Below are 14,265 nucleotides of genomic sequence, written 5' to 3'. Positions count from 1 at the left end.
AACTTCTGGATACAAAGTAGCAACATCATCCCCAGAGTTCTCTGCCAATGCAACAAGGTATCAGTGTGAGCAGCAGCCTCGATGGGAGATTGCTCGGTAAGTCTCGGCATGAGATGCCTGCTGCAGCCCTGTACTGGGAGCTGGGAATAGTTGCTCTTTTTTAGCTATATTATTGGAGTGTATGTGCTGCTGCTGTCTGGGATGTCCTCCTCCTCCTCCTCCCCCTCCTCCTCCTCCTCCTCCACCCCCCTCTGCACATGAGCTAGTTGATGCAGCCCATTGCATTGTGTAAGACACGACCTGTTATGGCCACCACTACTTCCGGGTTCCAGCATTCTGGTCCAGACCCAGCTCTCCGCCTGTGCAGCGCACACACTGGCAGCGGGCAGCAGCACTGATCGGCGCCGATCGGCGGGACTTCCAGCGAGATCGCGGGGCAGGAGGAAGGAGCTGCCGCTGCTGCTGCTTCCGCACACCCGGAGAGGAGCCCCTGCGCCCGGCATCTGGACACCACTTCTCCGGGAGATCGCCCATCATTCATTCAGCACCTTGACAAGCGGCGCACCTATGATTGACAGCTCAGGTGGCGCACAGCCATGAGACTTTCCTCTGCTCCTTGCGACTTTTAAGGGGGGGAAAGGAAAGGGAGAAAAAAAAAAAAAAGGAGAATTTTTTTTTTCTGCTCTGGGAAAAGAAAAGTCTTGAGAGGCTGAATGACTCTTCTGTGCAAACTCTGGGAACTCGGAAGAAGGATTTAATCTCCTGTCTGTTTCTCTCTCCTCGTCCCTTGGAGTAATTGATTGTCATTCACACTGGCCTTACATAGGATATATCTGAAAGTCAAGTAGCCAGGAGTTAGGAAGGCCGATGGCTCAGAGGGTAGGTGCTCATACACTGCAATGTAATGGAAACGTGGCTCAGGCTGGCAAAACTTTTTTTTTTTCCATGTGAGAAGGGATGAGGTTTTTAGTATTGTACTGGAGTGGGGGCTTCATCATATACATACACACATACCTACCTACCTACATACATAGGGGGTCATGCAGGATGAAGTGGAAATGCACACTGACATATATACTCTTTATAAATGTACAAGGAGCACATGTACACTGCAGGGGAAAAGTACATTGGAAAGGATGATGTATGGATTTAGATATTCCTAGAATACACACATTCACATAGGAGACCATATAATGTGCAGCAGTGGGCTATGTATAGTATACAGTACAGTACATAGGGGCTCATGTACTCATGCATAGGAGGAATATACATGTGGCATATATATATATATATATATATATATATATATAGTGTGTGTGTCTGTATAGGTAGACAGATATAGACTTATGTACAATGTACATGTATATGGTCATATTATATAGCCATATACATAAGGGCATATATAAAATGACTAGACATACCTAGAAAGAATATCTGAGCACAGACATATAGAGGTTTATAGAAATACAAAAATCATACATAATGAGACCATATACAATATACACAGAGGCTTCTATAGAATTCATTGTACATGGGGGCAATGCCATTGAGTCTGCATGCATGTATGTGTCATTTGCTTTTATAAACCCTATGCACATTTTTAAAGAGACTTTATTAACTTTTCACAACTTTCCCGATATAGGCTCCACTGCTTTATCCTTAACTATATATATATATATATATATATATATATATACATATATATATATATATATATATATATAGTACCTCTTTCATGTTGACAGCAGTAAACAATGGGAGTTTCCGAAGTGTGCTGGTGCCTATGGGGATGTGAAGTCAGATGTAATCTCTCCTAGAGATCTGTCACTTCACTGAAGTTGTCTTCCAAATAACACAAGTAATCTTAATTGCTGCCACTTCTTGTGAATATCTTCTCATAATCAGTAGCCTTGCAATAATTAAAAGTCATTAAACTTTGCATAATATGAGTGCTGAGCCATAATGAGCCACCTAGAAGAGAAAGCTGCTTTGTTGTTGACACTTAAGCGTTAACCAAGGGTCCTCCTGACCGCAGAAGACCAGCTATTTACTCATCAGTCCCAGTCCCTGCAATGTGGGACTTCCAGGCAGAACTTCTGCTAGGAGGACAGCAACTACTACTACGGCCCCACACACAGGCTGTGGCTCATCGTACTACATTATAAATTAGATATATTATTATACTATATATATATATATATATATATATATATATATATATATACCCCAGCTGACACAACAGGCTAAGGTCCCCTAATTGGTCTCATGGACACATGTTGGCATATGGTTACTGAATTAGGCAAACCCTTCTCGGCTTCATTTTCAGCTTCACTTCCCAACTGTCACCTATAACAGACATCCCCTACTGTGTGATTTCCATTGGGGTTTGAAATAAGTGAGCCTAATAATAATAAAAAAAGCTCCTCAAGTGTCTGGAAAGAGAGGCACCTACAGCAGCCAGCCACAGGAAGAGGATGATGATAGGGATGATGGTGGTGGTGGTGGTGGGATCTGGAGGCCCCATCTAATGCCCTATGCTTTCCCATTTCTGATGGTGTCTTTCTGTCTGTCATACAGTACGACGACTTGCCCCATTACGGTGGGATGGATGGAGTAGGGATCCCCAGTGCCATGTATGGGGACCCCCATGCTGCTAGGTCCATGCAGCCTGTGCATCACATGAATCACGGTCCTCCTCTGCACTCCCACCAGTACCCGCATACCGCCCATACCAACGCTATGCCCCCCAGCATGGGCTCCTCAGTCAATGACGCCCTCAAGAGAGATAAAGACTCCATCTATGGGTAGGTACAGCTGCCAGCTCTGCTATGTGTAATGCACACTTCACCCCAATAATGCCATCCGGGCACTGCTTTCACCGGGTCCCTGTGGTGGTGGTGGCTTTAAGTTAAAATATAAAGTTTTGAGCTGTTCAGTGCAGTCCATGGTGTATGACATATTACTAGGCACTCAATCAAGTTCTAGATCTTATTTTTTATTTTTTTTACACGCGATCCTTTTCTAATTTTCTGCGACACTTTGCTTTTTTTGTGTGTACAATGATCATCGAGGCATCGGGAAAGTTTAAAAAAAAATTTTTTTTTAAAACAAACACAACTAGTACAAACATTGGAAACTAGAATAATTGTGTGGGGATGTGTTGTATTATAGAGCAAGGGTATGAAAGACGAATGAGAAAAAATAAATAATGTATTTTTGTGATAAGAAACAATTTGAAAAGTTATATAGTAATAGTATATATATATATATATATATATATATATATACAAAATCTATATTTATATATATATATATATATATATATATATGTGTGTGTGTGTGTGTGTTATGTTTTTTGTTTATTTTTTCCTTTTGACTTAGATACATTGTTGCATTGCCCTCAGCTCTCTAGTTCTCCTTGTGAATGTCCTGAATAAATGAAAACCCCACGCTCTGCTTAATGTGAACAGAAGTGTAATCTCCCTCATTTGTCGCACATTACAGCTAAACTCACCAAGTTTATTTAGGCTGGTAAGAGAGCGTCTCCTGCACGAATAGCTTCTCGCTCTTCCAAAACATAAAAGAGAAAGTTGTCACAGAACCTGAATCTAATAAACCGAATCCCTTTAACTGTTGGTGTAGAAGTTCCCCGAGCTCCTGGGGCCCTTTAGCTTTTACCCTATTATGTGCTTCAATTCTTATTATAACTTAATATAAAAGAAGAGATGTAATAGTTATGGAAGCAACTTTGTGTTTTCCTCTAAGCACTTACTACTTATGACTATTATTATTATTATTATTACTTTTACTGCTATTATTAGTCATTTAGTTTAGTATCATGGTTATTATTACCTCTATTATTAATTATATAGAATCATGTCCAAACTGTTCCCATATTTATTATCACTTAATAATAATACCGACAGAAACATTCTCAAATTGTAGTTAATTATTTTGTACTTTTGCTACTTTGTCTGGATGCATAAAAATAAGAAATAAGGCAAATGTAAGCAGTGAAGGGAAACCTGTCCATACTCCTAGATGGGCACTTCCTCGCAGAGAATAGCATTGTCCTAATATACAGGTAATGATTGCCGTGTGCTAGAGAATTAGGGAAGCCGGGGTCCGGCTCTATGGGGTGAAGCAAAAGTCGCTGTGTGTTGGTAACTGTTGTGAACACAGCCTTGCAGCCAGTGTTGTGTCAGGGCTTTGCTGTGTGTGTGTCGCCTGTAGTAAAGGAACCATCAGACTCACACTAGTGTATGCTGTGGGATGAAACAAGCCAAAACGCATTGCATATAGGCGCTGTAGTGTGTATATGCGGCAAATGTACGAGTGTGAGTGGCTGTGTGTATTTTGTGTCCTTTTAATGTTATGTATGGGGCGTTCTAACAGCCGAACCTGATCGTTGTGTATAAAAAGAGAAAAATAATCCAAAGGGATATATATATAAAGTGTTTTAACAATCAGACACTGTTAAATGCGTTTTTTTCGGGCGTCCTGCTGCTCTGTACACTGTGCTTGTGTATAGTCGCAGTGTGTATTATTTAGCGACATTATATTTTGCTACCACATTGTAAGCTTCCTTCTAGCCTTGCACTGAGGGGCTGCAGTGTTGTGTGCCCGTCTGTGTTTGCAGGGTCCTGCCCTGGGGCCTGTGGTGTTGTGTGTGGCCCTGAGCTGCCAGAGGGCACAAGGGCATGTGCCCTCTCTGATCACCAGGCACTGGCAGGGTACAAGCCTTACTGATTTCTTGTGTTTCTCTTACAGACACCCCCTGTTCCCTCTATTAGCACTGATTTTTGAGAAATGTGAATTAGCTACTTGTACCCCCAGAGAACCAGGGGTGGCAGGCGGTGATGTGTGCTCCTCTGAGTCTTTCAATGAAGACATTGCAGTATTTGCCAAACAGGTCAGCCAAGCAATGCATGAATAAGCCCTCCATATTGTCTGTTTACATGTATGATTGTACCGGACTTACATGTAGTACATACATACACACATACATACATGTAGTACATACCTACAGGCATACATACTTACATGTAGTACATACCTACAGACATACATGTAGTACATACCTACAGATATACATACTTATATGTAGTATATACTTACACACATACTTACATGTAGTACATACCTACAGATATACATACTTATATGTAGTATATACTTTCACACATACATGTAGTACATACCTACATATATACATACATACATGTAGTACATACCTACAGACATACTTACAAGTAGTACATACCTACAGATATACATACTTATATGTAGTATATACTTACACACATACATGTAGTACATACCTACATATATACATACATGTAGTACATACCTACATATATACATACATGTAGTACATACCTACACACATACATACTTACATGTACTACATACCTACAGACATACTTACAAGTAGTACATACCTACAGATATACATACTTATATGTAGTATATACTTACACACATACATGTAGTACATACCTACACACATACATACTTACATGTAGTATATACTTACACACTTACATGTAGTACATACCTACAGACATACATACTTACTGCTAGATCTCATTGACTTGACAACTATATACAAACTTGAATGATTGGACTGCTATTTATTATAATGAGGCAGGAAACTTAATAGCAACTGAGTGATTCTATTTCCCTATTATTTGGCTCCAGATTCGAGCAGAAAAGCCCTTGTTTTCTTCTAATCCGGAATTGGATAACTTGGTAAGGTTTTATATTATCTTTCTAGCCTATGTATTCCATATATATTATTCGATGTCTGTTCCTTGGCTCCTTTGCTTGTTTAGTTTGTGCATAGCCCTCCATTACAAGTCCCAGTTTACACAGAGATCACAGCACAGATATCTGCCCTCTTTACCAAATGAGATGGCTCTTTTTTATGACACCCAGTAAGTGACTGCAGTAATCAGCTTCTTGGTTTATTTAGGGTTGTCAAAACCTTTAGTTCTTCTCTGTGCTGTCACCCCCCCCCCCCCCCCCAGAGTTGTAGACAAACAGATTGAAAATACATCAAAAGCCCCCCCACTATTTAGGGGATTCCAAAGGAAAGGCATCAAAAGTAAAGCCCAAGACAGAAATCCCACACCGGTTGCTGGAGTCCATGAGTAGTTTAGGTTTAGGAATAGACTGTATATTCTTTACTGTATTATTTAGGTCGTGTTTTTTTGGCATGCAAGGCTGTTCTGTGCTGCAATATTGATCCTGGTATTTTTGCTTGTGTCTTTTACAGATGATCCAAGCCATACAAGTATTAAGGTTTCATCTATTGGAATTAGAAAAGGTAAAGCATGTGCTGTGGAGTCATCATAACCTATAGCTAATAGGGAATTTACATAGATGTCTTTATTTCTGGTTCTGTGTAATTAGTGTCAGGCCAAATCACAGAATCCATTTCTCTTTTCGGTTTAATTGCCATTTCAGCTATTAAATCCAGGATCACTACGCCCAGGCCTGGTGTAGATTGTGCAATGCTGCCTGGGTACATTACTGGTTATATTCAGGGTAATATTTGGGCGAGATGATCATTATTTTGATACATGCAATAACTAAATAAATAAATAATATATTTAAAAATAAAAATAAAAAACTCAGGAGATTGTTGTGGGAGGTTTTCCATGGAAAGAGCTGCCTGCTCTCCAGGATGTGTTCTGGAAAGCTGAAGGGAGAAGGATGATAATGTCATTTTACTGGCTGTTTTGCATCTGAGCAATAAAGGGGATTGCAGTTTGATGCCAGCTATAAAAGTCGCATGCAGGCTTTTTTTTTATTTTATTTATTCCATTTCTTTATGGCTTTAAATATTAAAGCACAAGGCACCATTCTAACTATTCGGCCCTGAAGACAACTGCCAGTGTTATATCCTGCTACATATATATATATATATATATATATATATATATATGTATGTATATATATAAAATTTAATTTTTTTGCATTGCAGTCTGCTATGAGGATGTAACCAGATAAAATGACATAGTTTACTTGAAATGTCACCCATGCGGGTCATCATCACTGCAGTGGTCACAGCCCCCAGGAGCAGATGAATTTAGCACGGGTGTTGCATTTGTTGTAGCTTGTGAATCATCTTGTCAGTGTCAATTTTCTAAGATATCTCTATTTTAGCAGAAAAAAAAAAAAAAGTTCCTCCTAATTCCTGATGCGTCTTGGAAGAAGGGTCTCAGGAGGATAATTGCAATGTGTTCCCCTTGTTTGTGCTACCAGGAGATCTTGATTGCTCTTGTCAATTTTATTTATCTACGCCTGATTATTATTATTTTTATTCCCCCCCATTTCTTTTCTCCCGCCTTGGATCTAGGTACATGAACTGTGCGACAATTTCTGCCATCGGTATATTAGCTGTTTGAAAGGAAAAATGCCCATAGACCTGGTGATCGAGGACAGGGACGGTGGATCCAAGTCAGACAGTGAAGACATGACCAGATCAGCAAACCTAACAGATCAGGTAAGCTGAGCAGATTCCTCATTCCTCCCTATTTGATATGCACACCATTTGCTGGAGCCTTTCTATTATTTGCATATGATTAAGGAAATGAACTTTTTTTTTTTTTTTTTGAATAATGTGCCTATTATTGCTTCATTAAGCCCTGATCTCGGATTAGACCTGGCAGGATGAGCTGGGACACAGGCTTCTCCAGGTTGCGTCTTCTGCTTTTTGGGTGGCTCTTTATGTTTGCTTGATATATATATATATATATATATATATATGTATATATTTATATATATATATAATTTTTTTTGGGCCTTTTACTAATAAGAACAAATGACTGTAATTAAAAAGTATTTAGATCCCAGTTCACCATGAATTATAAGTGCAGCGGCTGCAGGAATAACACTTAATATGTGCTTTATGGAGGATGATGATGGTGATGATCCCTGGTGATATATACTATACGTACAGTGATCCCATGGATAACGATGATGGGGGTGATGTGTGCAGTGGTTACAGTTATAATGCTGAGTATGTGGCCTGAGATCTATAGTGTAGATTATAGGATATATATATATATATATATATATATATATATATATATATATATATTACTGTGCATTAATGTTATCATTTACAAGAAATGCCGCACAGTCTGGGAATTCTGCATTGTGTAGCTGAGGGCATACGGATTACATTTGCAGTGTTCGCACTGTATATGATATAGAGGATAAGAGAGGGGATATAGGGGCAATGGGTGGGTGCAATGATGTGATTGCACTGTATAGGTGATGTCTACTAGATGTATGCACAGGGGGTGCAGTACATTTCATAGCATATTTCTGTGATATATTATGAGTGGTAGAGTGAAGATGGGTTGGCAGGCAGTGGGGTCAGTAGTTGCATTATATAGGTGTATTTTATATAGGGTAGGAGGGGTTATTTGCAGTATGCTATGGGTGACCATGGAGGACGTCTGTGTGCAGTATCTAGTAGTCTAGGTGGTCTGGGGCATGCCATGGAGCAGGACTGGGCTATGCTCTTGCTGTGTGCACGGTTCATTAGGCTGTCTTGTCAGTTTCCCTTGGCCGAGCGCATTCAGACCTCAGTGCACATTGCTTTGTGCACAGGCCGCTTGCAGAGAGGGCGCCCATCTCCCTTTCCTTCCCTCCCTGTAAGATCAGCCCAGCGTCACTGCTCTGTATGTGTCTCCATAGTCTTCCCCTTCTCCTGTCATTATGCAGGAGCTGCCCCTCCTAGCGACCACTCACCTCTCTGTCGCCGGAGGCGAGCGCAAGAATTGGCGCAGAAGGAGGCGCAATGCATGCTTTGTATTTCTCCCTCCCAGTGCTCCGAAGGTTTCCAAAGGCTTATTTATAATAATTTCGTGATAAGGTCATTTTGCATTCATGCGGGGGTTAATGCTTTGTGTGGTTAAACTGCTGCGACAATGTTATTTCTATAGGATGAGGCAGGCGTGAGGCAAGGGTTAATTGACTGTGTGCTTTAAAGGCAACCCATGGGGGTGACGCACAGTGCAGACATTGCTGGCTAGGAGTGGAGAGAACAGGCTCGGCAGTGTAAAGGTTAATTAGGTCGTCATGTTTGTTTATATTTTTCCCCCCTTTTGATATATTTGTAAATAGTCAAAAGCTTCGAATCATAACAATGATTTCAATCTCATTTTTACATTGAGATATATATAAACAATAGACCTAAATGATATATTTGTGTAGTTGGTTACTTTGCTCTATGCAAAGGATTTACTATTTGCTATATGTTACTGTTTGAGAATGCCTACTAGTGATACCAGGCACAGCCAAATGCTACTAACTGCAGGAGCATAGCTGTGCCACAGTCAGGACCCCGAAGGGTTAACAAGCTGTGCTGTGTGACTTTAAATTTCCTTATATGTGCAATGGGATTTTAGTGGAAAATGTGCAATGAGAACATATGAAAACTAATTACTATAAAGTGATGATGATAATAATAATAATCAGATTTGTTTTCAATGCATTATTACCATCACCTCTCAGATTAGTTAACAGCTTGATTAACCCCTGCAGTTCCATAATGCATTGCATTTCTCTGGCCTTGTCCACCTCACATTTCAGCATAAAGCTTTGTGTTCTGGAGAACCCACTGTGAACCATAGGTTGGAGCTGCTCAACAAACAAACAAAAAATATATATATATTGCCATTCAACAAGTCTTGCTAGAACCTAGGTTACTAAAAAAAAAAAAAAAAAAGCTCTGCTGTGCAGGGAACATAAAGCCATTTGAGCAAATTACAAGAATAGCTCAGGGGCACCAATGAAATCAACACTTTAATTGCCTCCAAAATGAAGATTTATACCTCATTTTCTCCAAGAAATCATTATTTTCTTGAGAAAGTGACCTGGAACACAGGAGGATAACAGATCTTAAACAATTAGTAAATCCAACTGTTGCACAAATATTTTAAAAAAGTTGAAAGTTCATTTTGGACCTCAAATGCGCCATTTGTGATGGAACCAGGTTGCAAATGAGGTAGCTTTACTTGCTATTATTGCTTGATACATCTCAAGACTTTACTGTGTCAGTGTTGTAGAAGATTAATTCCTTGTAGTCTTTGTCACGCTTAGTATAGGGCCCAACTGTTTCTAATTTCGACACCAACAATTGCTGTTACTATATAAGCTAAGGGAAAAACTGAGTCTGTGAGATGAAGCAGTGCTGTGTTTGTTATCTGGCGGAGAAACTTACTTTAAGTTATTTTGTGAATTATCTTTATGTATGAAAAAAAAGTTAACTGGCAAATTCTGCCCTAAAACCTCTAAATATGTAATCTATTCAACATAATTAGCCATTATAATTGTAGGTTGATTATGGATTCCTAGAAGGACCTATTAGGAATAACTTTTTCTTTGTTTCTTTTTTTCTTCTCTTCTATCTTTTGTCTTCATCTTTCTCTTATTTAATTTATCCTCTCCTGCTATAAACTTCGTGAAGTGAAAATTTTAAGTAGACCGATTGTAAAATGGTATCATTATTGGATACAGCTGAGACAAGTTTGGTCAATTTTTGCTTTTAGTTCAAACTTCGACTCTAAGCAAGACCCAGGACACTACCCCCACCCTTGAAAAAAGTTTCCTGTAGACTTAAAGCTTTTTTGCACTTTTGTATGAATGCGGCCAAGCCAGTTTGAAGTGCACTGTTGTCTCCTTGCTGACAAATGAAGATCCCCTTCAGGTGTTATGTGATCTGGAGTGGCTAGTTGCCTGTTTAACTTGTTCCTTTGCAAAGTATGGTAAAGAGGAGTAGGCTTTTACCAACACTAGAGCCTGTCCTTCATCTTGTCCTGTAACCCAATACCGCTTCCTGTCCAGCATCTGACCTCTCCATGCAGCTCCACCTATGCTTACCACTGGAGGAGCTCCCTCTAAACAGCCATTAACTCTTTCTGGGACCACCCCTCTAATGGAGTTGCTTATGGAGTGTGCAATTTTCAGTCTCTTCTATAGCATGTTGTAGTCCACATAGAATTATTGTTTCTAGAAGTTTTTCAAATTTTTCTCTTCTTGATGCTTGACTATGATTAGGCTTGCGCTGCAGCCCATTGACTCTGATGATTGCACTATGAGAAGTTTCGAAAACTTTTTTTTTGGGAGCTAAATACAAAAAAAAAAAAAAAAAAAAGGATCTACGTTTTTATACGCTATGTTTAGGTCTATGATATTGCAGCCTGATAAAATTTCAAATTTATTATGTGACTTGATTTATCACCCTAGCACTGATGAGTAAAACCAAGTAGTCCAATTATAAATGCTATCTTCTATTGACTTTGCCAAAACTTGAGTTATGTTGGTTTGATTGTTTCATGGGGCAGATAAAGTAGTGATTACTGTATTTCTCCTGGCCTAGCAGCTCCACCTGCATATAAGAAAGGTTTCTTATATCCATGCACCCTTTAAAAATAATCTGCTTCAAAACTTTTTTTTATTTTTTATTTTTATTTTATTTCTGCCTGCAAAGTTCAGAACAGCTCAGGTTTCTACTGCCCTCTGGCTACACAGGAGTTAATTTGTCTATTTCATAAGTTATAGGTGAGAAATATGGATTTGACGTTTTCAAATTGGCAATTAATATGATACATGACAGTATGGTAGCAATATGAGGCAAGAGACTTTTTCAGGATTTTACCGCCATATTTAAACCAGAGCCAGCAGATTTCTGTTCATATTTTTTCACCAATATTTATTTCCACCATTAGTGAATCCTAGGCCCAGATTTCTCAAATTTTGGAAAATGCCAGATAATTCTAGAAATAAACTTCAGAAGACTTGAATTAGTCCAAATGCTTAAACAAACGTAAATTGTGTTAAAGGATATTGGGTTTTTCTGTGACACATGTAATGTATGATATGTTGTACTATAATAAATGCTATCATCTATTTATAATAATTATTATTTATAACCATTTATAGACAATTCTGGTAACTTTTTGGACTGAAACCAATAACTTTTGGCCTTAACGAAAAAACAAAACATAAATAAATAATCATGTATATTAAGCATTCATTAGGATATAGAAAGTTATAGAATTAACATAACGCATTAGAGTTACTTGTGGATATAGATAGAAATCACCTGACAACTGCATAAAATCACAATTAGCTGCGTCACAAACTCAGCTCTGCTTTATCTATATAAAGCCGGTGTCGCTATTGGAATTGGGCATTTATTTTTCATATTTCAGCACAAACAATATAAAGCTTCACACTAACAAAGTTACTACATTTGAGAAATTAATTGCGTTCCAACACTGACATGCTAAAGGCATGAGATGTTTTACGAAATAATAAAAAAATGAAATTAATGAACTTGCAGCGCAGGATCTAGATCCGCCACAGATGGGCCATTTTACAATCCTAATTTAGTTTTGATGTTATTTAAAATATTTACAAAAAGAACCACAATAAAAACGTTCAACATTTTCTAGAGGATTAAATGTATTATTTAAAAAAAAAATGCAATTTAATATGCAACATGTGTCATGACGCTACCCCAAGAAACGAAATGACAAACTCAGCTCAGCTATGCCTATAAATGCATTATAACGTATGATTTGTAATATTATTTTGACTCCTTCAACTACTTTACATGGTATACATGGCAAATGTTCTTTTTTTATTTTTAGAACTGAGTACTAAAATTCGGCAAATATTAAGATTTGTGTTGGTCTTTGTGCAACATATGTATAGGCCTAAGGTTCTAGCCACAGGTTCAGGTTTTCTGATGCAGTTTTTAAAGCCAAAACCAGGAACCAGGAGTGGATTTAAAAAAAGAGAAGAAATAATATCTATCCTTAATACTTTTTCTACTTGAATGATCCACTCCAGATTTTGGCATCAAAAACGCACAAAAAACACCCCTGCATGTGCGGCCATGACCTTATTGTGAGTTGTCTGCTATGGAAATGTACGACAGGGGATGGGCGTCTTAACTGGTTTACCATGTGACATGTTCATCATCTGGACAGGTTTATGCTTATGTTGCGTAAGGCTACTTTCACACTAGCATTTTTTGCGGATCAGTCATGGATCTGCAAAAGTGCTTCCGTTACAATAATACAACCACATGCGTCCGTCATGAACGGATCCGGTTGTATTATGTCTTATATAGCCAAGACGGATCCGTCATGAACTCCATTATAAGTCAACGGGGGACGGGTCTGTTTTCTATTGTGTCAGAGAAAAACTGATCCGTCCCCATTGACTTACATTGTGTGTCAGGATCTATCTCGCTCCGCATCCCAGGACGGACAGAAAAACGCCACAGGCAGCGTTTTGGTGTCTGCCTCCAGAGTGGAATGGTGACTGAACGGAGGCAAACTGATGCATTCTGAGCGGATCCTATTCCATTCAGAATGCATTAGGGTTAAACTGATCCGTTTTGGAGCCCATGGCGGATCTCACAAACGGTAAGCCAAAACGCAAGTGTGAAAGTAGCCTAAGACATTTTCATTGATACATACTGTAAATAACTCTATATAGCTGTTATCAGCGCCTGTACAAACATTACTGGCCATTTGCATAACAGTAAGTCAAAAAGTAATTGCCATAGCAAAAACAGCAATAAACATAGTGAAAAGTCGCATCTAGAATCCCGTCCATGTCTGCTTAAAATCTCAAGGGTTGACGCCTAATACAGGGATAAGTAGGGCGAAGACATAATGGTATTTAATACTTTGCAAAGGGTTGAGTGTATTGGGGAAAGGACACAGTGATTTACAAAGTGCCAATATTATCCCTATCCTATATCCCCTATCCTATGTCAAAATGTAAATCATACTTTATTAATGACACATAAAGACAAGTACAAAAAAAGGCGAAAATGCAGCAATGAACAAAACTTGGGGTCCGAATAGCAGCTAGTTGGAAAAACGTATGCCACCCTTGCAGCAATATTCCATAGGGAAGCAATAATCAATCTCAATGACAACCATGTTATCCTCCCATAGTTTCATTCCCTAGCATACTAAATGTGACAGCAAGAAAGATATACAAAGTACAAACCAGTCAATAGTAGTTATGCATATGTTCTTAAAGGGGTATTACAGTTTGAACTTAATTTTCAATATACTTTCTGTATCAGTTCCTCCTATTATTATTTTTTGATGATCTCTGCTTGCTGTTATTCACTGGTTTCAGTCCAGTGGATAAACATATGTCCTGGTTATGTGATGGCCACAGATGCTTGGCATTGTACAACTCTGAGAACTGTACTGT

General features: G+C 38.8%; 1 protein-coding gene across 2 annotated transcripts in view; it reads left to right on the top strand.

The window, feature by feature from the left end:
- The first annotated feature begins 315 nt into the window (after positions 1–315).
- MEIS1 (Meis homeobox 1) overlaps positions 316–14,265 on the top strand; it is a 130,161-nt gene continuing 116,211 nt past the window's right edge. For both annotated transcript variants that reach the window (XM_044288862.1, XM_044288863.1), the window contains exons 1-6: positions 316–879; positions 2,578–2,804; positions 4,771–4,912; positions 5,701–5,751; positions 6,278–6,328; positions 7,364–7,510. In XM_044288862.1, the coding sequence (XP_044144797.1) occupies positions 868–879; positions 2,578–2,804; positions 4,771–4,912; positions 5,701–5,751; positions 6,278–6,328; positions 7,364–7,510 (630 nt within the window). In that variant the 5' untranslated portion in view covers positions 316–867. The remainder of the gene's footprint in view (positions 880–2,577; positions 2,805–4,770; positions 4,913–5,700; positions 5,752–6,277; positions 6,329–7,363; positions 7,511–14,265) is intronic.

Source organism: Bufo gargarizans, chromosome 4 (assembly GCF_014858855.1).
Source record: "Bufo gargarizans isolate SCDJY-AF-19 chromosome 4, ASM1485885v1, whole genome shotgun sequence".
Taxonomy (NCBI): Eukaryota; Metazoa; Chordata; class Amphibia; order Anura; family Bufonidae; genus Bufo; species Bufo gargarizans.
The sequence above is the reverse complement of the archived record's forward strand: the minus strand, read 5'-3'. Positions and strand labels throughout refer to the sequence as shown.